This window comes from Chanodichthys erythropterus, chromosome 12 (genome assembly GCF_024489055.1).
Source record: "Chanodichthys erythropterus isolate Z2021 chromosome 12, ASM2448905v1, whole genome shotgun sequence".
NCBI classification, from domain to species: domain Eukaryota; kingdom Metazoa; phylum Chordata; class Actinopteri; order Cypriniformes; family Xenocyprididae; genus Chanodichthys; species Chanodichthys erythropterus.
In genome coordinates, this window is record NC_090232.1 from 47815754 (window position 1) to 47838635 (window position 22882).

Consider the following 22882-nt stretch of genomic DNA (forward strand, 5'->3'; position numbering starts at 1 on the left):
AACGGTGACGATAAATAAATACAGACAACTTTTGGGAAAAATAAAGCAAACATGAACAATCTACAAAAATTACAGAACAATTCAGAACAGAAATATAAAAAAAAAAAAAAAAAACAGACATCAAGAATCAGCATATGACCCTCAACAATGGTCACAATCAAACAAAGTGCTTCATGTAGCAGTGCATGATGGGAGCCACCAATCAAAACTCATCCATGGCTCCCATCATGCACTGCTACATGAAGTTCCCAGAACGTTCAGAGACGGTCACGATGTGGAGTTCTTTTAAGGTTTGGGGAACGTTATTTGGTGGATCTTCATGGAACATTCAGGATGTTCTGGGAATGTTTAGGGGACTATCACTATAGGACGTTCTGTTAACTTGCCAAATGTCCTCTTTGTAACGTTCTTGCATGACCATAAAATAACCAAAATGGAAAGTTCCCCTAAACTCATATCAGGAACGTTATTAGATGACCAACAGAAGACCATGTAGCAACGTTCAGTTTAATGTCCTAAATATCCTCATTGTAATGTTCTTATGTGACCATAAAATAACCAAATTGGAACGTCCCCCTAAAGTCATATAAGGAACCTTGAACTGCAGCACTTTCACTACCAAAAGACAACGTTTTATGTCCCAAATGTTCTGTAAAATTTCAGAATTTTCATCACTTTTAGGAACTTTTAGATTTTAAAGTTGCGCAAGGTCATGATAACATCGCCTTCTACTTGTGTGTTTTATAGAAAATAATAAAGTTTGAAGTCACCGTTATAGAGGTGAGCGTTTGCTTTAGATGGGCTCTTTAGATTCTTGCTATTTTAACCTCAGATTTTCTCTGGCTGCTTTAACTATGTTTTCAAAATATGCTTGTTATAGCAAAAAAAAATCGCCGATCATTATCTGAGTCTAATCTATAAGTGTGTTATATGTTAGTTTTGCATTAACTAATTTTTTTTAATGTTTTTTTTTTTAAAGTTCATCATACAGAGTTTTGAGCAGTGTCTAATAGATTCATACAGACATCACGAATCAGCGTATGATCCTCAACAATGGTGACAATAAACCAAAATCTTTTTTTGTGACTTTAGTAGCTTGTTTTGTGATACTCAGAGTTAATGTTATTCCGAAAATTTTGTCACCATTGTTGAGGATCATATGCCTGTATGAATCTTCCTGATGCTGTCTGAATAATTCCTACATAATAAAAACTTTCAAAATGTCAATAATATGCATTATCATAGGTACACAACAGCACAAAAAAAAAAAAAAAAACACATTTACTGTTCAGTGAGAAAGACCAACGTATGATGATATACTTAACAACGAGCAAACAAATCAATATGACCAATTTTTTTATTGTAAGCAATTATTTTTGCTTTCAATTCAACTTTTTGACAAGGGCAGCAGGGACATTCTGAGAACATTTCCAAATAAAGTATGGTTCCCTAAACATTCAGAGAACGTCTTGAATGTTCTGTGAAGGTCCACCAAATAATGTCCCCCAAACCTTAAAAGAACTCCACATCGTGACCGTCTCTGAACGTACTGGGAACATTACTTGACAACGTCCTTAACACCAGTGGGGACGTTCTGAGAATGTTCTGGGAATGTAAAATTTCTAGCGGAGATAGCACCACTGCCATACAAAGAACCCGTTAAGCCTCTGTATAGTTCTTTAAATGAGAACCACTGCTGGTGCTATATGGCACCTCTTGTGGTTCTACATAGCACCATCTGACAAAGGTGCTATATAGCACTTAAAAAGGTTCCCCTATGATTAGGAGCCAAAGAGCCATTTTTGGTGCTATATAGCACCATTTTTGTTTAGAGTGTGTGCCAGTGGTTTTCATTAGTTCACACTTACAAATGATCGAATAGAGTAAAAAAAAAAAAAAAAAAAAATTATATATATATATATATTTTCTTATATATATATATATATATATATATATATATATATATATATATATATATATATATAATATATATATATATATATATATTAACTGTATACACTAGTTTAATTAGTGACACTTAGCCTATATTTTAAAACCTTTATGGCAACAATATGGCAACATTTTATTTTGAATAGGGCAACATTTGTATTTTTAAACTTTTATTTTAATATGGAAACATGACACCTCATTCTACAATATTTCTATGATTAAATCACTGACTCCTCCCCATCAGCCAATCACTGTGTGTATAGTCCATAGCAACGAGGTCAACCCCGCCCTTACTCTTAGCTTAAGACTTCAGTCTATTCCTTAGTAAAAGTTTGTCTCAGCAGGTTTGTGAATAGGTTTTAAGAGAAAACTCTTAGCTAAGAACTTTTACTGCTATTTAGGAGAACTCTTAGTGGTAAGATAAAATGTTTTGTGAATACGGCCCCTGTTCTTCAGATTATAAAAGCTCTTCTAGATTTCAAGTGGTAACAGACTTACTAGAAAGAAATAATATAACATCTATATGACTGACAATATGGGACATCACCAATGAATCTGACCATTTCACAAAAATAATGTCATAATCTAAACAAAACCATCATAACTGTAATTCCCAAAGCATTGTAAACCTAAATTGATAACCTTTGGTTTACATTATGATTGGGAAACACAGCTCAGGTCATAGTTTTTCTGGCCATAGCAAAAGTGCTCTACAAACACAAAGTTTGAGCAGCCAGAGATAAATTAATATCAATAGAGTCAAGAGCCCAGCTAAAGGAAATGCTTTTCACCATCATGGTGACTTCAAACTAAACTTTCATTCAAACATTAACATCTAAACATCTGTTCATTCTCAGTAAGAACTTTTGTTGATGTATGACAGAAATCAAATCAAACTGGTTAATAATAAGTGTAATAATGTTTAATGGCTGGAAGTCAGTTGTAGTTGTTGTGTCTCTCTCTTTTTCTCTTGTTGTTTCTTCAGTGATTCTGCTTATTATCATCAGGTGTCTCCACTAATTGTCAATCATCACTCAATCATCAATCAATTATCTCATTAACTTTAACACTGCTTCAGTGTTACATTAGGCTTGTTTGAGATGAGCAAATTCTGCACAGAACTGATCACCGGTGATCACCGTGAGATGCATGCCGGTTAGAAATGTGTCCGAGGGTGGGCCGCCTTGATCTGATGTCATGCCGACGTGTGTCAAAAACCTCTCGCGAGTGCGAGGCGGACGTGTCGGATTCTGCAGTCGAGCGCAGTTGCTCTCCACCGACTGCGCTGACCAAAAGCACGATGGGAAAAGACTTGATGACGACACAGCTTAAAGCTTATTGTTTTAAACAACCATGATGTATTGATCTGATTTAAAATGTTTAATTTTAAAACTCTAATATCATGTTTTTACATGTAAAAATAATGTGTGAATATTCCCAAACTCTCTGAAACAGTGATCTCTCTATGGGTTATGCGAACGTTGCCATTTATTAAAAAAAATATATAAAAACATGTCTATAATTAAAGTAAAAATGACTGATACGCACATCTTTCGAATGGAAATAAATAACAAGTACTTTGGGTGTATTGTTCATTATGTTTATTTTCATATAAAAGCAACAAAACTTAAATTACATCCAGTTTATCAGCAACACAGCGCACGAGTGTGAATCACGCGATATCCGCCTTTGATCTCGTCGGTTCTGATCCACTACGAGAACAGAGAACTGTTCATCTTGCCTGCACCGCATCTCAAACAAGCCTATTTTAACACCCGGTAAGATGGACTCATATGTTCACTTTGGGAGTTAATTTAACACTGGGGATATTGCTGTGGTATAGTTAAGTGCTTTCGCTTAAATGACAATTAATAGGTAATTTTCATTGCCATTTAAGTGAAATTATTGAACTTAAATATACAAGCTTGATAAAAATGATAATTCTAGAAGAAAATTTCAGATGGCACTTAGAGGCTTTTGCATCTGAGCTCTTCATGTATTAATCATGTTGATAGGCCCTATAAAACAAATATTACATATTAATCATGTCAATTTCCTGCATCTGTTATTGACGTCCAAATGACGTCCAAAAAAATTACCCCGTTCAAAGGTCAAATGTTGAACGTCAAGATGACATCCAAGTTGGGTCATGGTTGGACGTCCAAATAGTGGACCTGTATAATTGACAAATATATTTGTTTTTTTCTACCATGATTTTGGTAAAAAAAATACGTTGTCTGCTGTAAAATTTAGGGTTACAAAACCAGTATACCGTATTGTCTTTTACAGATTCCACATTTTTTTCATGGTATATTCCTGGCAACCACAGCTGCCGGTATTTTACCATAAATTTGACAGTTTTTTTTTAACTGTGTAGTTTGGACGTCGAATAGATGTTCAGAAATGGTCATGGACCGACGGACCTAATATAGACATGATCTGCACGTCTATCCGACGTCCAGTGTTTAGTGGGATTTTTTAACATCTTGCTTCTGTAAAAATGAATGTTTTTGTTTGCTTAAAAATCTACAGATTTATACTGTGAATTCCAATGTGCACAACCCCATAAGATGTAGTTTTACTCAAATAATACCATAAAATCTAAGGTTTTTAGACATTTTCAACATTACAATATTTAATTGTAAAATGTATGCATATTTATTTGTTTTCACAGAAACTATTTATAATTTCAACATTTTATTACAGTAAAAAACAAAGTTTTATCCAGTCTCACAATTAACGGTTATTCAATCTATTTAATACAGTAAAAGGAAGTTTTTGGTTTTACGCTCAATTACCGTTGGAATTTGACGGTGTTTTGCTGTATATTTTACTGACTTTTTTTACAGTGCACATATCCTCAACTGAATGTGCTGCTCCTCTCAGCCATTGAACAGCAGACGCAGAAATGTGCGCCTGCGGCAGCGGCAGGAAGCAATTACGATTACTGTGTGTGTATCACACCAATGTACATATTTTACGACAGCAAATCAAAGTTATTAATTATGAAGGCTAAATTCAATATAAACTGGTAATATTATTTTTCTTCAAAATTATCTAAAAAATGTAATGCCTGTAGGAATAAAATGTAATACTTTTTAATGCCATTTAAGGCCTTAATTTTCGCAAAATCCATTTAATGACTTTTAATGCTTTTTAATGCCCCACGTATACCATGTATATTGTCACACCCTAAATTAACACAATATCGATTTTTCATTCTTTAAATATCAAGATTATCATCTATACCGGTATATGATTAATTTTAGATTTAATTATGACATGTTTATATTGAATTGATAATGAAAATTAAATATCAAATACAATTTATTTTATTTTATTTTATCAAGTGTTGTTTTTTAAGCAGTGTGGTTACCCGAGCCTGCTTAAATGTGTTGGGAAAATTGCCAGTAGTGAGATGTGTGTTGATGACGTGAGTCAGAGTGGGTAGCAATAGTTGGGAGGAGATCTGTAGCTGAAGCGTTTTACAGAAGCTGGCCTGGAGATGAGAGGACAGATATTATCAAAGCAGGATGTTGAGGCTGAACATAGAATATCAGTTGCTTCATTGACCTCAAGATAAGAGAAGAGGGAATATATCTGAGTAGGTTTACAAAATAAATGTTGCTGCTCTTGGGTTTTTTAAGCTGAAGTGATTTTTACAATATGATGTTTTATTAACAAAGTTTGGGAGGAGCAGGTTCAGATAATTAACATAATTAGCACAGGTGGAGAGCCTTCAGTTAATCAACTCAACCAATGACTAGAGGTATAAATACAGCAGACTTACCTTTGTTCATTTGAGAGTTTATCAGCATCCCTCCTCCTCACTTATAGTTCTATCTATATTTACCACACCGGGGGGAGTACACTGGGTCCGGGCCAATATTCTGAGCTCGGAGCCCTCCCTCTAGACAGCACACCAAACATGCAACTTTTATTCTATTAAATTATATGTACATGAGAACTCATGAAATACAAATTAATTCAAGTGAATTGTCCTCTAGAGCTTAAGTGTCCTGTCCGTTCAAAGAGAAAACGAAGGGCTGAGAGTCTCCTGCAGATCACTGGTACACTGGGTAAGGAACTAGACTTTACTAAGATTGTGCTCTTACAATTCATATCAGATAGGATCTTCTTGGCTTTTTATTACTGTTACAAATTCTAAACATTTCTCTTCACTGTTCATGTTTTGGGAAACTTTGTCTTTCCCCCAGTAGTTCTCACCATGTTCTCCTACTCCCCTCTTTGTTCTACAGCAGGTAAATACTCTGATGAAATGAAGCAGTGCTGCATTGATGGGATGAGAGATAATAAACTCGGCTACACCTGTGAACGAAGAGCCACCTATATCGTAGATGGGCCTGAGTGTGTCAAGGTTTTCCTGCACTGCTGCAATGAGATGAAAACCCGCAAAAACAAGAAGACAGAAGAGGAGGAGCTGATTCTAGCTCGCAGTAAGTATTAACTGATTAAGACAACTGTTCCAATATCGATTGTCACATAGTAGAATATCAGTATCACGATAACCAGACCTTCAGGGGAGATGCTTCTGCATTCTTATATATTCTTTTGTTGCATATGTGGCATCTGTGCTTTTTGCACCAGTAGAAAATATACTGGGACATATGACAAAAAATGATTAATTACTTTGACCTTTGACCTCTGACATATGACCGTGACCCCTCCCCAAGAGGACCACCCAAATATTACCCCATCCCCCCATAGTTGACCGCTGTATGAACTCCATGACCTTGGGGTTATGGAATTTAAATGGCAGTTGACCTTTGACATGGGTTATGAATATGTCCATTGATTCTCTGCATTTTGAAATATCTATGGTATTGACCTGTGGGTCATTTGTAGGGTGGAACAAATGGATGATGGATGATTTTTGAACTTTGATGCCATATTGGAATTCCTGGGGGGTAATTTTAAAGGTTGAGGGTCATGCATGTGTTGAACAGACATCCGCATTCTGGCATATTTAGGCTATAATATAAAAAGACAGCTCTGTATTCTGCAGAAAAGAAGCATGAAACATGGATAGTTTAAACTCACCTAAAACCCCGGAAACAGAATGGAATGAAGAAGAGATGACAGAAAGCCTGACATTGGCTCAGAGAAAACCACACGGCTATGTCTATTTGACAAAGTTTTTCCATGACAGTAAGGACTGCGTGAGAGCAGAATTTGTAATGAATAGCAACCGTGTATTTGGTTACATGTCGTTGCTGCCCGATGAAACTCACGTATGTCCAAAACGGTTACTTTTCAGGAAGTGAAAAAACACCGTATTTCAAAAGCAGTTGAATGTAGCGTTGTCATACTTGATACGGCATCTTTACATGTAACCATATTCTTGCCAGTGTAATGATATAATCCACATTTGACCAAAATTGAGTTTAAATGGACATACGTGCATATTTTACAGTAACAGTGGTCAATACGCGTTCTTCCGATCATTAATTAGAATGGCCAAGTCGCGTTTCATATTGACAGATGAATACGCTCAGTTTATTAAATACACTGTAAAATGTAATTAGTTGAGTTTACTTAGAAAGCTTAATTAAACTGTTGGGTTTACTTAAAAAAACTTAAGGAAACTGATTGCCTTAAATTTAGCAAGTAAGTTAACTCATCATTTTGAATTGATAAAACTAGCTACCACACAGTACAGAGTACTTAGAAATCTTGAGTATTCACTGTAAAATGTGATTAGTTGAGTTTACTTAGAAAGCTTAATTAAACTGTTGGGTTTAGCTACCACACAGTACAGAGTACTTAGAAATCTTGAGGATTGGTAATTCAATTTTACAAATTGAGTACTTAGTTCAGTCATGTTAAAAATCTTGTTCACATTATGTAGAAACTGCCTTAAATTTCTCAAGCATTTTTTACTCAGTTGCAACAATGGACCATACATTTATTTGTATTCAGAGGTGGACATTCCAGGGGTCAGAAAGTAAAAGTCCTGCCATATTTTTATCTCATCCACTGAAGCATTAATGAGATAATTAAGTGATAAATTGAGTGATGATTGAGCATTATTGAAGACACCTGATGATAACAAGCAGAATCACCAAAGGAGAAAATCACAATTTTAAGTTACCATCATCGAGGTCAGGGTTTGTTTTAGTTGAGCTCTTGACCCTTGCCTTTTTGGTATTAGGTTTTGTTTGGGCAGTTTTAACTGCATTAAAACCAACCAGACAAACAAAGTTAAAAGATGATCAGGTGTTGTTGGTTGTGTTTTCTCAAAATTATTATTTGATCTGAATCACTGAACTCATTTAGAACCCAATCTCTGAGTTAGATTTACATTATTGATTACAGCAGCACTGTGATTCTGCAGCACAAGATCAGCTTATACGATACAGAATTTTTATTTTTTATTTTTTTTTTTTTAAAGTTGTCCTTATCACAAAAAAAAAACCAAAAAAACAATTATTTTAGGCACACACAGACATCAAGTATCAGCCTGTGAATCTCAACAACAGTGACAAGCAACATATTCTGATCAACAGATCAACTCTGAACATTAGAAAACAAGCTACTAAAAAGTCACAGAAAAACAGCAAAATTTTTAATAGTGAGAATAAATGAAATTACTAAGACAATTTAGCTCATAATTTATTCATACAGCAATGCATGATGGGAGCCATGGATGAATTTTGATTGGTGGCTCCCAGAATGCACTGCAACATGCTTTATGATGGCCACCACTGTTGAGATTCACAGGATGATTCTTGATGTTTGTGTGTTTAAATGAGTGGTTTAAAAAAAAAAAAAAAGTGTATTGTAAAAGCTGATCTTGTGCTGTAGAATCACAGTGCTGCTGTAATCAATAATGTAAATCTAACTCAGAGATTGGGCTCTAAAAGAGTTCAGTAATTCAGATCAAATAATGTTTATGTAAAAACATAACCAACACCTGATTGTCTTTTAACTTTGCTTGTCTGTTTGGTTTTAATGCAATTAAAACTGCCCAAACAAAATCTAATACTAAAAAGGCAAGGGTCAAGAGCTCAACTAAAACAAACCCTGACCTCGATGATGGTAACTTAAAAATTGTGATTTTCTCATTTGGTGATTCTGTAACTCAGTGTTTGTAAAACACAGCTGTTATGGTGAAAAAAGCCAAGAGAAACGCTGGGATTGATCTGTTGCATGTTTCTTGATGATATCATTGAATACTTACAGATTTAATCCTGAGGTTTGTACTTGATCAAAAGAGTTCTTTGGTACTATACTGTAATTTTATTGCTGAAACTAGATCAAGAGACTGAGCATGGTTGAGATCATATATTTTTAATATTATATTAGTCAAAAAACATTTTGGACTATATAGACACATAGATACATCAACAATCAGTGTGTAAATCTCAACAACGGGGACATGCTTCAATGCATGCTGGGAGCCATCATAGTATAAAACTTATCCATGGTTCCCAGCATGCATTGAAGCATGTCCCCGTTGTTGAGATGCATACATTGATTATTGGTGTCTCTGTGTGTCTATATAGTCCAAAATGTTTTTTGACTAACATATTCAAAATATGATTTCAACAGTGCTCCGTCTATACTCCGTGCTATAGTTTCATTGATTATTAAAACAAAACTTATTTGTTTTTAATGACAAAACACACTTTTGATCAAGTATAAACCTCAGGATTAAATCTGTGGGTATTCAATGATATCATCAGGAAAGATGCAACAGATCAATCCCAGCGTTTCTTTTGGCTTTTTTCACCATAACAGCTGTGTCTTAGAAACACTGAGTTACGACAGCCAGAGAAACACTAATGTTAAAAGTCAAGGTCAAGAGCCCAACTAAAGCAAACACTTTCCACCATGATAAAAGTAGAAGCAAAGAACTCATGGAAATAATCAATTACATATTAACAATAATTACGATATATAGAAATTTAGGAATGTCCATGATGATCCAGATATTGCGTCATCTGAAGTTAGCGTCGTCTCTTCAAAGGTGTTGGTCATTTGAGGTCTTCTTAAGAGGCTGGATCCAAACTGAAACTGGTGCTGAAGCTGATATATAAATCATTCATATGGAAATACTTTATTTGTGTAAGGGACATGCTAAGCAGGTGTAGCAATTAGCTCCATATAAAATGCTAAATACAACATATTTCAGCATCATTATATGACTAAAATCCACATTAAACCATGATCCGGAGGTTAATAAAAACACTCGGTGGCTTAAAGTGAGTTTTGAGTAAAAGTGTAATATTAATCTTTTAAACTATGCTATGTAGCTTGATGCTAATTGTAGCTCAAATGCACCTTTCATGCCAGGAGCTATTCTATGCCATAATCTAATTTGTTAAAATAATTTACATAATGCCCCCAAAAATACATAAGGTCCCAAGGAACTAGTGAGAACAAAAGTTTACTTGACTTGAATATTTGATGTGTCCTTTTGCTTTAAAAGGTATATTCTGTCAAATTTTCATCTGTTACAACAGGTGTTGAAGATGACGATTATTATACAGACTCTGATGAGATTGTTTCACGTACTCAGTTCCCTGAGAGTTGGCTTTGGGATGAGATTGATCTATGTGAGAATTGGTGAGTATCATGAGACTTTTGGACAAAAGCTGTAACTTGAGCCCCGTTCACACCCCTAGTGACTTTTAGTAAATAAATGACATGATCTTGTTCATCGTGAGCTGTTTGTAACACTCTGTGTGTGTGTGTGTGTGTGAGTCTGAGGGTTAACAACCATTAGATGCCCAGCTAACAGATATTTGTTATAAGAATGTTCTCTAAATATTCAGTGTTGGTTCTGGGAACATTAAAAACGTCCAGTTTTCTTGACGTTACAGGAACGTTTTTATGAGGTATAATGTTCCTCAAACGTTCTTTCAACATAATTTGGATCTAAAATTCAACATTGTAGGAACGTTGATTTGCAACACTCCAAGAACATAAATTGTCCAGTTTCCTTAATGTTAGTAGAATGTTATTTAAAGGTTAGTATGATGTTCCCGAAACATTCTTTCAATCATTCAAACACCTGCTGTGAACAAACACTGAAAGAAAGAGAAATAAGAACACAAACTACAACTTTCTTCAGCCACAGCCTTAGATGAACTGAAGATAAAAGACATTAAATCTCTGAAGATCTGATTAAAAAACTCCACAAACAGCATTACCAGCTTCACTTATTACTAACCAGACTGACTTTATTTCTGTCACACGTCTACAGAAGCTCTTACTGAAAATTAACAGAAGTTTAGATGTTTGGTTTGAGGTCACCATCATGGAGGTTGGTTGTTGCTTTAGTTGAGCTCTTGAGCCTTGGCTGTTGTAAAGTTGCTTTTTTTATCAGCAATGTTTTTAAAAAACATTTCTGCATTGATAAAGAAAATTGATATGTGTGTTTTAATAACAGACAAATAAGTGGTTTAAGCAACTGCTTTTTTCTGTAATTTTTAAGAAACTGAAATGCTGTATCAAACTAAACCATCGTGAAAAATATAATTTGCAATGCTGTCATTGTTAACTTTTTGTTTAAAACATTGTTTTGTGTCATTCATGCACTCACAGACATCAACATTCGGCAAATAAAACACAACATAAATTGTGCAGCTGATTTTTTTTTATTTTTTTTTTTATTATTGTCACCATTGTTGAGGTTTATATGATGTGCTGATGTTTAAGTGTGTTGATTTTTACTTCTAAATAGTTTTACACAATCCAACATAAATCAGTATAGTGTTAATAACAATTTCTATAACTTGAGTTTATTAATTCACATAACACTACAGTAACAAAAGTAAAAAAAAAAAAAACCTACAATAAAGCAGTTTATTAAATTTACTTTAATGATGCTATTTGTCTGTTATTAAAACAGACTGTTTTATCAGTGCAGAAATGTTTTCTTAAAACACCTGCAATTACAGATAAAGAAGCAACTCTATAACAGTCAGGGCTCAAGAGCTCAACTAAAGCAACCACCAACCTCCATGATGGTGACCTCAAACGAAACATCTAAACTTCTGGTAATTCTCAATAAGAGCTTCTGTAGACGTGTGACAGAAATAAGGTCAGTCTGGTTAGTAATAAGTGAAGCTGGTAATGCTGTTTGTGAAGTTGTTTAATCAGATCTTCAGAGATTTAATGTCTTTTATCTTCAGTTGGTTTCAGGCTGCTGGCTCTTGTTGTTCCTCTGTCCTTTTGTGATTCTGCTTGTTTTCACTGCACCAGCAACTACACAATCACCATCTGTTAAATAAAACAACATGCAGCATATCACCATGACCTGTCTCTTGATCTTCTCCTGAACTTAAGCACAGGCTTCTACTCTTCAGCACAATGGTGACCCACGAAACTCAGTTTTACAGTAAAGTATAAAACTGTTTTTTTAAAGGGGTGGTTCAGTGGTTTTTATCTAGGCTTGATTGTGTTTTGGGGGCATAGTTTAACATGTCTTAATGATTTGTTTTTTTAAAAACGCTGTATTTTTCATAAATTTTACGTTTATTCTACACCTCTGTTTCCACTGTCATATGAACGGCTCGTTTGACTTCCTGCTTCTATTAAGCCACTCCCTCAGAAATACGCAATGTGCTCAGATTGGTTGGCAGGTTGGTTACTGGCCCAGTGTATCATGATTCGCTGAAGCGTCCGGAAACGCCACGCCCCATACCATTCGTAGTCACGCGCTTGCCAGATTAAAGCTTTACTGTAGCCGAATACATGACTGAGTAGTCGCATTTTTGTAAAGGTATCGTTTAATTTATAGCATGAACAACTGTTTGCCTATGAACAGAGACGTTTGTTGGTGTTTGCTGCACTAGAACTTAGCTAACTGGCTAGCAAAAACAAGTTTCTCTTTGTATATGTCCTTAATGCATTAAAAATAGCAACAGAACTATAACATTACGTTTAAAAGACATGTACAAACAATAAAATGTATTACAGTTTGAAGCCAATAAACAGCAGCTTCTGTTTTTAAAGTGGGAACTGCTTCCTCTTACGAAAAAAATATGAGCAGAAACTACAACTGTCTTCCAGCCATTACACATTATTACACTTATTACTGACCAGATTAACTTTATTTCTACAGAAGATCTTATTGAGAATTAACAGAAGTTTAGATGTCAATGTTTTGGTAAAAATGTTTGGTTTGATGTTACCATTGAGGAGATCAGCGTTTGCTTTAGTTGAGCACTTTACCCATAACTTTTTTTGCGTTTGTTTTTTTTTTTTCTCAGGCTGCTTATACTATTTTTGCAAGTCACATTTGTTATGGAAGAAAGATGTTATTGAGTGCTGATAGTTATGTGTTGGGGAAGACACAACCATCACAAAGTGTTTTCTTCACTGAATTCATACTTCATTTTATCCATTGTTGCATTTTATCCATTGTTACATTATAAGCAGTCTAATGTTTTTCATTACTGCCACTGTGAAACTACAGCAAGAATTCCAACAACAATCAGCTAAAAAATAGTTTATTTTTAAACAACATGCACGCACGCACGCACACACACACAAACACACACACACACACAAAAAAAAACAGCTGCAGAATTACTTAGACACACACAGATATCAAAAATCATCACATCAATCTCAACAATGGTGCCAATAAATCTGCATAATTTATTCATGCTGCAGTGCATGCTGGGAGTTTTGTACTATGCTGGCATCCAGCATGCATTGCAACAGTAAACTTTTGGATGTCTCTATTGTTGAGATTCATATTCTGATTGTTGATGTCTCTGCTGTGCAAGTTATGCAGGAGCTTAAAAGATCTTATGAATTATAAGGCTTATATATTTTCTTAACTAACTAAAATGTTGTTGGTTCTTATACTGTTGAATCACAGATATAGTACAAATTTAATAAAAATCCATTAAAATAAAGACTAAACAGAAAGAGATCAGTGAATTAAATAAAGACCAAAATGAATACAGCATCAAAGCATCAGCACAAGAGCCAAAAAACATGATCAACTTTATGTTGGCTTTTCCCAACCATAACAAATGTGTTTTACAAACACAGCAGCCAGAGAAAACTAAAGTCAAAGAGTCAAGAGCTCAACTAAAGCAGACACTGGGCACCACGATGGTGACTACAAACTTCAATAAATTTTTATTTTCAATAAAACATCAACATCCATATCTGTTAATTCTCAACAAGAACTTCTGTACATGTATGAAACAAATAATGTCAAACAGGTTTGTGAACTGGTTTCACACTCAGTGTGGCTGAAGTCAGTTGTAGTTCTTGTGTTTCTGCTCGTCTCATTTTTCTGGTCTTGTTTCTCTGTCCTTCAGTGATTCTGCTTATCAGGTGTTCATCAGTGTCTGAATTCACTCTCTTCTTTTCATTCACTCTGTCAAGTGGACTATATTAGTGAACTAATGTAGGGAATAGTGAATGAGGGTATAGGGTGTGATTTAGAACACAGCCTCTGATTGTCGACTTTGAGCGATGTTAACTCACAGTATATTCCTGTAGGCTATTTTCTCAAAAATAACAAATATTACCCAGAATGCATTATTTTCTACAGTATATTACTGTTTTAATGGAAAATGGTTTGGTTTTTCTACTGCAAGGTCTAACAGTGTAACGTCAAGAAAACGTTTTTTACGTTCCCAGATCCAACATTGAATATTTAGAGAAAGTTCTTATAACAAAATTCTGTTAGCTTCAACAGTTTTTCTTGTATTGTCCTCATATTCCAGTTCAGCACCAGTCACAGAAAAAAAGCTCTACCTGAAAGAGTCTATTACTACATGGCAGATCTTGGCTGTCAGTCTGTCACCAACACTTGGTAAGATGAAGCTGTAAACAGAGAATACATGGTCTGAAAAACATCATCATCATTATGATCATCCAGGAGCTGCTACTTTATATCCTGTGTTTCTCCTCAAAGGCATCTGTGTGGCAGAACCTGAGGAGATTGTCGTTTTTAGACAACTTTTCATTGACCTCAAGATGCCTTATTCAGCTGTGCGCGGAGAACAACTGGAAATCAAGGCCATTATTCACAACTATACACCAGACAAGCAGAAGGTAGGCTACACTGTAAAAAAAAATCCCGTAAAAAAATGTTATTTTCTGGCAGCAGGGGCGCCAGAAAATGTCCGTTTAAAAACAGAAAAATACTGTCAGAAAAAAAAGATAAACTGTAAAAAAATCCTGTAAAAAGACGGTAATTTTCTGGCAGCAGGAGCACCAGAAAATTTCCGTTTTTTAATGGATTTTTTTATTTAAAAGAACTCATGCTGAAGTAACGCAGGGTTTATAATGTAAATATATCAATAGCACAACACAATTGTTCAAATGGCATCAGACCATTTCATAACACCCACAAAACAATCAACAGACAACCATCATCACCTGATGTTATTTTGCTTTAGCTTTCTTTACTACTGCAAATGTGTTGAACAAACACACTGTCACAACAGCCAAAAAATCAAACTTATAACAAGAGTGAAGAGCCCAACTAATGGAACAACTATTCACCATTATGGTGACTTCAAATGAAACACATTAGAGTTAAACCTCTGTTAATTCTCAATAACAACCTTTGTTGATGTCTAACATAAATAAAGTCAATCTGGTTAGTAATAAGTGCAAGAGGTTCTGGGTTCGAAACCAACAATGTATGATTTTTTTTTTTTCTCATTAAAACCAAAGATGTTCATTAAGATAAAAATGCCACAAACCCTCATCTCCACAATGGTGTCTTAGAAATTGTGATTTTCTCCTTTGGTGATTCTGCTTGTTATCATCAGATGTCTTCAATAATGGTCAATCATCACTCAATTTATCACTTAATTAACTCATTAACTCTGCTTCAATACTTTAACCCCTTAACTGTCACAGTCCCGCTGGCTGGACGCCTCCCAGCCAGCACACCCTTGTTTAGCACATGGTTTAGCCCAGATGAAATGAACACTACTCAGTGTGCACACTACAGGCTATTAAATGTAACACTGAATTGGTCTTGGAGTTAATGAGATAATTAGGTGATAACGAGCAGAATCACTGAAGGACAGAGAAACAACAAGAACTACAACTTCAGCCACAGCCTTCGATGAAATCAACTGAAGATAAAAGACATTAAATCTCTGAAGATCTGATCAAACATCTCCACAAACAGCATTACCAGCTTCACTTATTACTAACCAGATTGACTTTATTTCTGACAAACATCTACAAAAGTTGTTATTGAGAATTACCAGAGGTTTAGATGTTGATGATTTGTTGAAAATAATATTGTTTGATGTCACCATGATCGAGGTCAGTCGTTGCTTTAGTTAGGCAGTTTTACTCTTGACTTTTTTAGTGTTAGTTTTTCTGTGGTTGTTGTAGCTGTTTGTAATGGCAATAATGACAAGAGAAAATGTGATCAGCTGCTTTAGGATAAGAATATAATTGTCGTGTAGTGCATTAATTCATGGATCTAATGATTGAGCTGTTAAGTTGTTAAGTTTGTTTTGAATCTCTTCTAGAAATACTATGACAAAACAGTTTTAATCAGAAAAAGCTGAATGAGTTTTAAAACACATTGTACACTAAAAACAAAAACGGGAAAAATCTGTAAAAAAAATAAAAAATACAGACCATTACCTGTAAATTTACATTTATTTTTAACAGAGTAGATCTGATTTGGTATTAAAAATGCATTCAGAATTTATGGTGTACATTAAAACCATGTGCAACGTAATAACCATTTCGGCTTGAGTCACATAATATACCAATGACAGCATACATGGATCCTGATGGAGGTTTTTTCAGCTGCTTGTGACTCAAACTGAAGAAAAGTGTAGAACACTGAACTGTGCTAAAACAGAAATGTCCTTCATCATAACACATTTAATTTTATATTCAAATGCATTTATTTTGGAGGAAGTTTTCTCTAGAAAAGATATTGAAGCGATTTGTGTCTCTGTCTCCTGTTTTCTCCAGGTGCGAGTGGAGTTTATGGAGGCACCAGATGTTTGCAGCTTTGCCAGTAAGAAAGGCAAATACAGAACAATAGTAAATGTTAACAAAGGCTCCAGCATAGCGGTTTCATTTGTGATTATTCCCATGACACTGGGAGATCACATGATTGAGGTGAAAGCTTCAGCATATGATTCTGTCCACAGTGATGGAGTGAAAAAGAGCCTGAAGGTGGTGGTACGTCTGATGGGAATACTTTTTCATTTGATTTGGTCGTTTTTTTATATAATGATTAATAGCTATGTTTTTTAATAGATAAACTAGAGCACCACAGGTATTTAACTTACTCTCTCTCTTTTTCAGTCTGAGGGTGTGCTGAAACAATTACAGAGAGAGAAGGTGGAACTCAATCCAACTAAGAATGGTGAGATTTCTTGCTCAAAACTCACCAAAACTGTACAACATCTGATCATCACATGACTCATGACTCTTTCTTCTTCTTCCTGTTCTTTTCTGTTTCTCATCCCAAATGGAACAGGGGAAAAACCTATAGTTGTTAAAGCTGAAATACCAGATGATCGGATTCCAGACACACCTGCTAACACCTACATCACAATTACTGGTAAGGAAAAAGAGGTTTTCAAGAATATGTAGTGGTTATTTCTGTCATGTATAGTTTTTTTTTTTTTTTTAAAGAAAGCTGAAACCTATGTCTACAATCATCTGAATACATCTGTCTATTCCTATATGTCCACAACAAATTTAGTAGTACTTAATGTTGTGGGTTGTTTGTAATAATTGCAGCCACTTTTATTCACCAATTTTTCTCAGTGAGCAGGTCATCAGATACTAGCACATGAACACATTATAAAATAGATTTAAATAAACAGTACACAGGACAACAAAATATTCAAATCAATACAAATGAATTGTGAACAGCCATCTCTGGAGTGGTCCTGAGCGTGAGGCTGACTCCGCAACAAGGAACTGCCCCAGCTAACAGAATTTTGTTATAAGAACGTTCTCTAAATATTCAGTGTTGGTTCATGGGAACCAAAAAAAAAAAAAAAAAAAAAAAAAATCCAGTTCTCTTGACATTATAGGAACATTTAACATTATAAGGTATAACGTTCCTCAAACGTTATTTCAACTTAATTTTGATCTAAAATTCAACATTGTAGGAACGTTGATTTATAACATTCCAAGAACATGAAAATGTCCAGTTTCCTTAATGTTAGTAGAATACTATTTAAAGGTTAGTATGATGTTCCTGAAACACTCTTTCAATCATTCAAACACCTGCTGTGAACAAACACTGAAAGAAAGAGAAATAAGAACAAAAACTACAACTTTCTTCATCCACAGCCTTAGATGACCTGAAGATAAAAGACATTAAATCTCTGAAGATCTGATTAAACAACTCCACATACAGCATTACCAGCTGACAGAAATTGTTTATGTTGGATTATCCAAAACTCTTTAGAAGTTTAAAGCAACTTGGACATCAGCACTCATCATACAAACCTCAACAATGGTGACAATAAAAAAAAATTCAGCTGCATAATTTATTCATGTCGCAATGCATGCTGGGAACCATGAATGTGTTCTGTATGCTGGCATGAAGCATGTCACCATTGTTGTGTTTCATATGCTGAATGTTGATGTCTGTGAGTGTATAAATGACACAAAAACAATGTGGTAACACCTTAGAATACTTGTCCTTAGGTAATGAATAACTACACAGGAACAAATGAATCATGCATTGTTAATACTATAGTAACTACTATTAACTAACAATAAACTCTGATTAATGAATTAGTAAGTAAGAGTGCTCAGTTGAAAGTAGTAGTTCACTATTAGCTAATAAGTAACTACTGTTTTTTCATACCTCCTAGGGAACTACTAAGAACTACTATATACAGGTTCATAATTAACATGAATGATGCATAATGTATAATTAATTCTAAAGTAAAGGTCTTGGTAACACACTAGTAATGACTGAAGTATTTCACAGCAAAAACTACAGTGTTAAATTAACTATAAATGTATAGTATATGTGAGACCATACTCAAGAGTGTTAAAATAAGAGTGTTAAATGAACACTGAAGTGGTGTTAAAATTAATGAGTTAATTAAGTGATTAACAGTGATGATTGACCATTATTGAAGATACCTGATGATAACAAGCAGAATCACCAAAGGAGAAAATCACAATTTTTAAGCCACCATCATGGAGATCGGCGTTTGCTTCAGTTGTGCTCTTGACCCTTGTAGAGTTGTGACGCTCGCGAACGAACCGATTCTTTTGAACGGCTCATAAACATGAACGATGGGAGCCGAGTCGCGGCTGGAGGGGAGCCATTCTTTCTGTCGTTCTTTTTTCCTATGCGTGCTTCACACAGATGCACACAAATGAGCTCCTCCGCGAGACAGAACAGTTATAGGGGGAGGGGCGCACCCAGCGCAGGCCAACCCTTTATAGCGTGATGATATTAGTTGTGCACGCATCCTTCACGTGAGTACTACAGTGGAAAAAAAACCTGCGTTCCTCTGTCCTCTGCTTTGTATTTATTTACATTGCATTTTGTGTTCATTTAAAACTTCTTTTAAAAACATTAAAAATGTTCTTTTGTGATACTGTTATTGTTTTGAAATTTTTCACTAAAAGCTGTTTTGCACAGACATTCATTGCAGCCCACTTTGTTATTGTTCATTGACTTGAAGGGGCTGATGTCCTATTTGCAAAGTTTACAGTAGTAATAGTATGTAGTATTTAGACATTTCCATTTTATTTATTCTAATTTTATCTACTTTAAATATTTTTTGTTTCCTATCAAAATGGTCTTGTGTGATAACAATGTTCTTGTGTGGAAGTGTTTGTAGTAAAAGCTGTTTTGCACAGAAATTCATTGCAGCCGGCTTTGTTTTTGATGTTTATTTGTGAGTACACACACACACACACACACACACACACACACACACACACACACACACACACACACACACACACACACACACACACACACACACACACACACACACTTTGTACTAAAGGTAAATTCAAAATAGTGATGTCACTGTCTAAGCAGAGGGATTTGTGCAACCCTATGGAATATAGTCCACACATGACAAATGAGGTAATAATCAATATTTCAGAATAATTCAAACTCAGATATCGGTGTGTGATATCCGAGTTTTAATTATTGGACTACAAATCTCACCTCATCATTCCTCCCAGTGATTATTTCCAGGATAAACTGAGATGCCCCCAAGCTAGACCCCGAAGCCGCCGCCATGCGCCGCCATTTGCGCCATTTAGAATTTCAGCCGCCGCCAGCCAATAATTTTCTAAGCCAAATTGAGCCACCATCTGGTAAATATCAAATAATAATTCTATCACATAGAGACACATACACACAAAATATATAAACAATACACGAGATCTATTTTCCCACTGGTTTCATAACAGCACAGTCTTGTGCTCGTACCGATTAAAATGGCTCGAAGAAGCGATGCATTTTTTTTTTCTCGCACTGATGTGAAAAAGCGGAAAGAAGCAAGCAAGGTTATTTTGATCTTCTCACATACTTTCCTAATTCCTACTTACTTTTTTTTTTTTTAAACTTAGGCCTACCCAGACTTTTGTTAAATCTTCAGGGCACGGTTGCACAAACACCTGAATCAAAGATGTTATGAACCAAATATTCTGGAACGGAGAGATTTATAGCACTGAACGTGATATTGCTGCAGTAACAAACCACCGTTTCCACATTGCTAATTCACGACGCATGCGTCATTGTACACTGTACATTGAAGTGAAATGTGCAAAACTTTGTCCAAAATAACACTGATAACGGTGTGTGTTTATATTAAGGCGAGACACGGCAGGCAAAAACATCGTTTTTTTTTTTTTTCCTGGTCAAGTTTTAGATTTTGGGATATTTGTCTTCAATAACATGTCTTCTTTCAGACTTGTGGTGAAAAAAAGTCAGAAATACACATTTAGGTCTTTATTTTACTACACTTCGTCTGTTTGCGTCTGTATATTTCTCATAAATTCAACAAAAGTTTGCGTTCTTAATCAACATACGCGATCTCTGCCGTCACCCTCTCATCGCATGCACCGTTAGGAATCTCTCTTCTGTACAATCCTGTTGGATCCAAATATGGTAGTTTCCTTTTTATCAGCAACCATACGTTGTGAAAGTAAAATCTATTGTTTTCTTTATTACATTGTATTGCATTTTGTAGAAATATAGTGTAAGCCATGCATTAGTGGAAAGATAATCAGTATGACATCTGTAGACATGGAGTGGCAGCTTCAGCCATTTGCAGCTATGAAAAGTTTGGCGGCTGCAGCAGCCATTTAGGTTTTGGCTGAGCCGGCTAGCCAGCCAATAACTTCATCAGCCAGCCATTATTCTCAAAAGAAATGGCTTTGGGCTCTACCCCAAGCTGGCTTCTTAAAACTGACTAAATATTTAAAAAGAGCCTAAAGAGCCGTGCTTTTGAACGGTTCTTTGAAAGGAACGGATCGCAAAGATTCGGATCCCCTCAAAGAGCCATAAATCCCATCACTAGACCCTTGACTCTTTAAAATAAAATTTTGCTTGGCCTGGATCTCTCAAAAGTTGGATTTCTCAAAAGTTGTTCTGATTTTTAAAAAAAAGAAAAGCTCTTTTAGGCACACACAGACATCAAGAATCAGCCTGTGAATCTCAACAGTGGTGAGAATAATAAAGCATGTTGCAGTGCATTCTGGGAGCCACCAATCAAAATTCATCCATGGCTCCCATCATGCATTGCTGCATGAATAAATTATGAGCTGAATTGTCTTAGTAATTTCTTTTATTCTCATATTTTATTTTGTTCTGTTTATGCGACTTTTTAGTAGCTTGTTTTTTAATGTTCAGAGTTGATCTGTTGATCAGAACATGTTGCTTGTCACCGTTGTTGAGATTCACAGGCTGATTCTTGATGTCTGTGTGTGACTAAAAGAGCTTTTTTTTGTTTTTTGTTTTTTTATAAATCAGAGCAACTTTTGAGAAATCCTTCAGATTATATTGATAAAGCTGATTTTCTGCTGTAGAATCTCATTGCTGCTGTAATCAATAATGTAAATTTTGTTATCATCAGGTATCTTCAATAATGGTCAATCATCACTGTTAATCACTTAATTAACTCATTAACTTTAACACCGCTTCAGTGTTCATTTAACACTCTTGAGTATGGTCTCACATATACTCCCAGGAGAGTTAATTTAACACTGCAGTTTTTGCTGTGTGGAGCCTTAGCAGGCCCTGGCGACATCAAGACCCCACCCAGGAGTTCCCAACCCACAGGTATATGTCCCCCCTCAAAATTTTCTTTGGGAAGTCCCTGGTGGCATGAAAGGACATGTGGGCTGCTGGAGCGGGCTCAGGAACATTGGAGCGGACTCGTCGGCTGCTGGAGCGGACTCGTGAGCAGTTGGAGCGGGCTCGACGAAGACGGGAGCGGGCTCATGGAAGGCTGTTACGGGCTCGTGGAAGGCTGGAGCGGGCTCGTGGAAGGCTGTTGCGGGCTCGTGGAAGGCTGTTGCGGGCACGTGGAAGGCTGGAGCGGGCTCGTGGAAGGCTGTTGCGGGCTCGTGGAAGGCTGTTGCGGGCTCGTGGAAGCCTGGAGCGGGCACGTGGAAGGCTGGAGCGGGCTCGTGGAAGGCTGGAGCGGGCTCGTGGAAGCCTGGAGCGGGCTTGTGGAAGGCTGGAGCAGGCTCGGGGAAGGCTGGGACTGCTGGTTCAGCCCAAAAGTCTATTAGCCATTCTGCCTCCATAGGTGGTTCATGGAAGTCTGAAGCGGGCTTGTGAAAGACTGGAGCTGGCTCGAGGAAGGCTGGTGATGCTGGTTCCTCCCAAAAGTCTATCAACCACTCAGTCTCCTTTGGTGGCTCGTGGACAGAGGTGGAAAGTCCAGGGGTCAGAAAGTAAAAGTCCTGCCATATTTTTTTCCACCCACTGAAGCAGTGT

The 22882-nt window shown here is 36.0% G+C and overlaps 1 protein-coding gene across 2 annotated transcripts in view; it reads left to right on the forward strand.

Moving 5' to 3' along the window:
* Positions 1-22882, forward strand: part of LOC137031494 (complement C3-like) — a 162281-nt gene that overhangs the window by 35138 nt on the left and 104261 nt on the right. For both annotated transcript variants that reach the window (XM_067402480.1, XM_067402481.1), the window contains exons 16-23: positions 5958-6029; positions 6210-6407; positions 10437-10539; positions 14670-14758; positions 14861-15000; positions 16903-17115; positions 17242-17302; positions 17417-17500. In XM_067402480.1, the coding sequence (XP_067258581.1) occupies positions 5958-6029; positions 6210-6407; positions 10437-10539; positions 14670-14758; positions 14861-15000; positions 16903-17115; positions 17242-17302; positions 17417-17500 (960 nt within the window). The remainder of the gene's footprint in view (positions 1-5957; positions 6030-6209; positions 6408-10436; positions 10540-14669; positions 14759-14860; positions 15001-16902; positions 17116-17241; positions 17303-17416; positions 17501-22882) is intronic.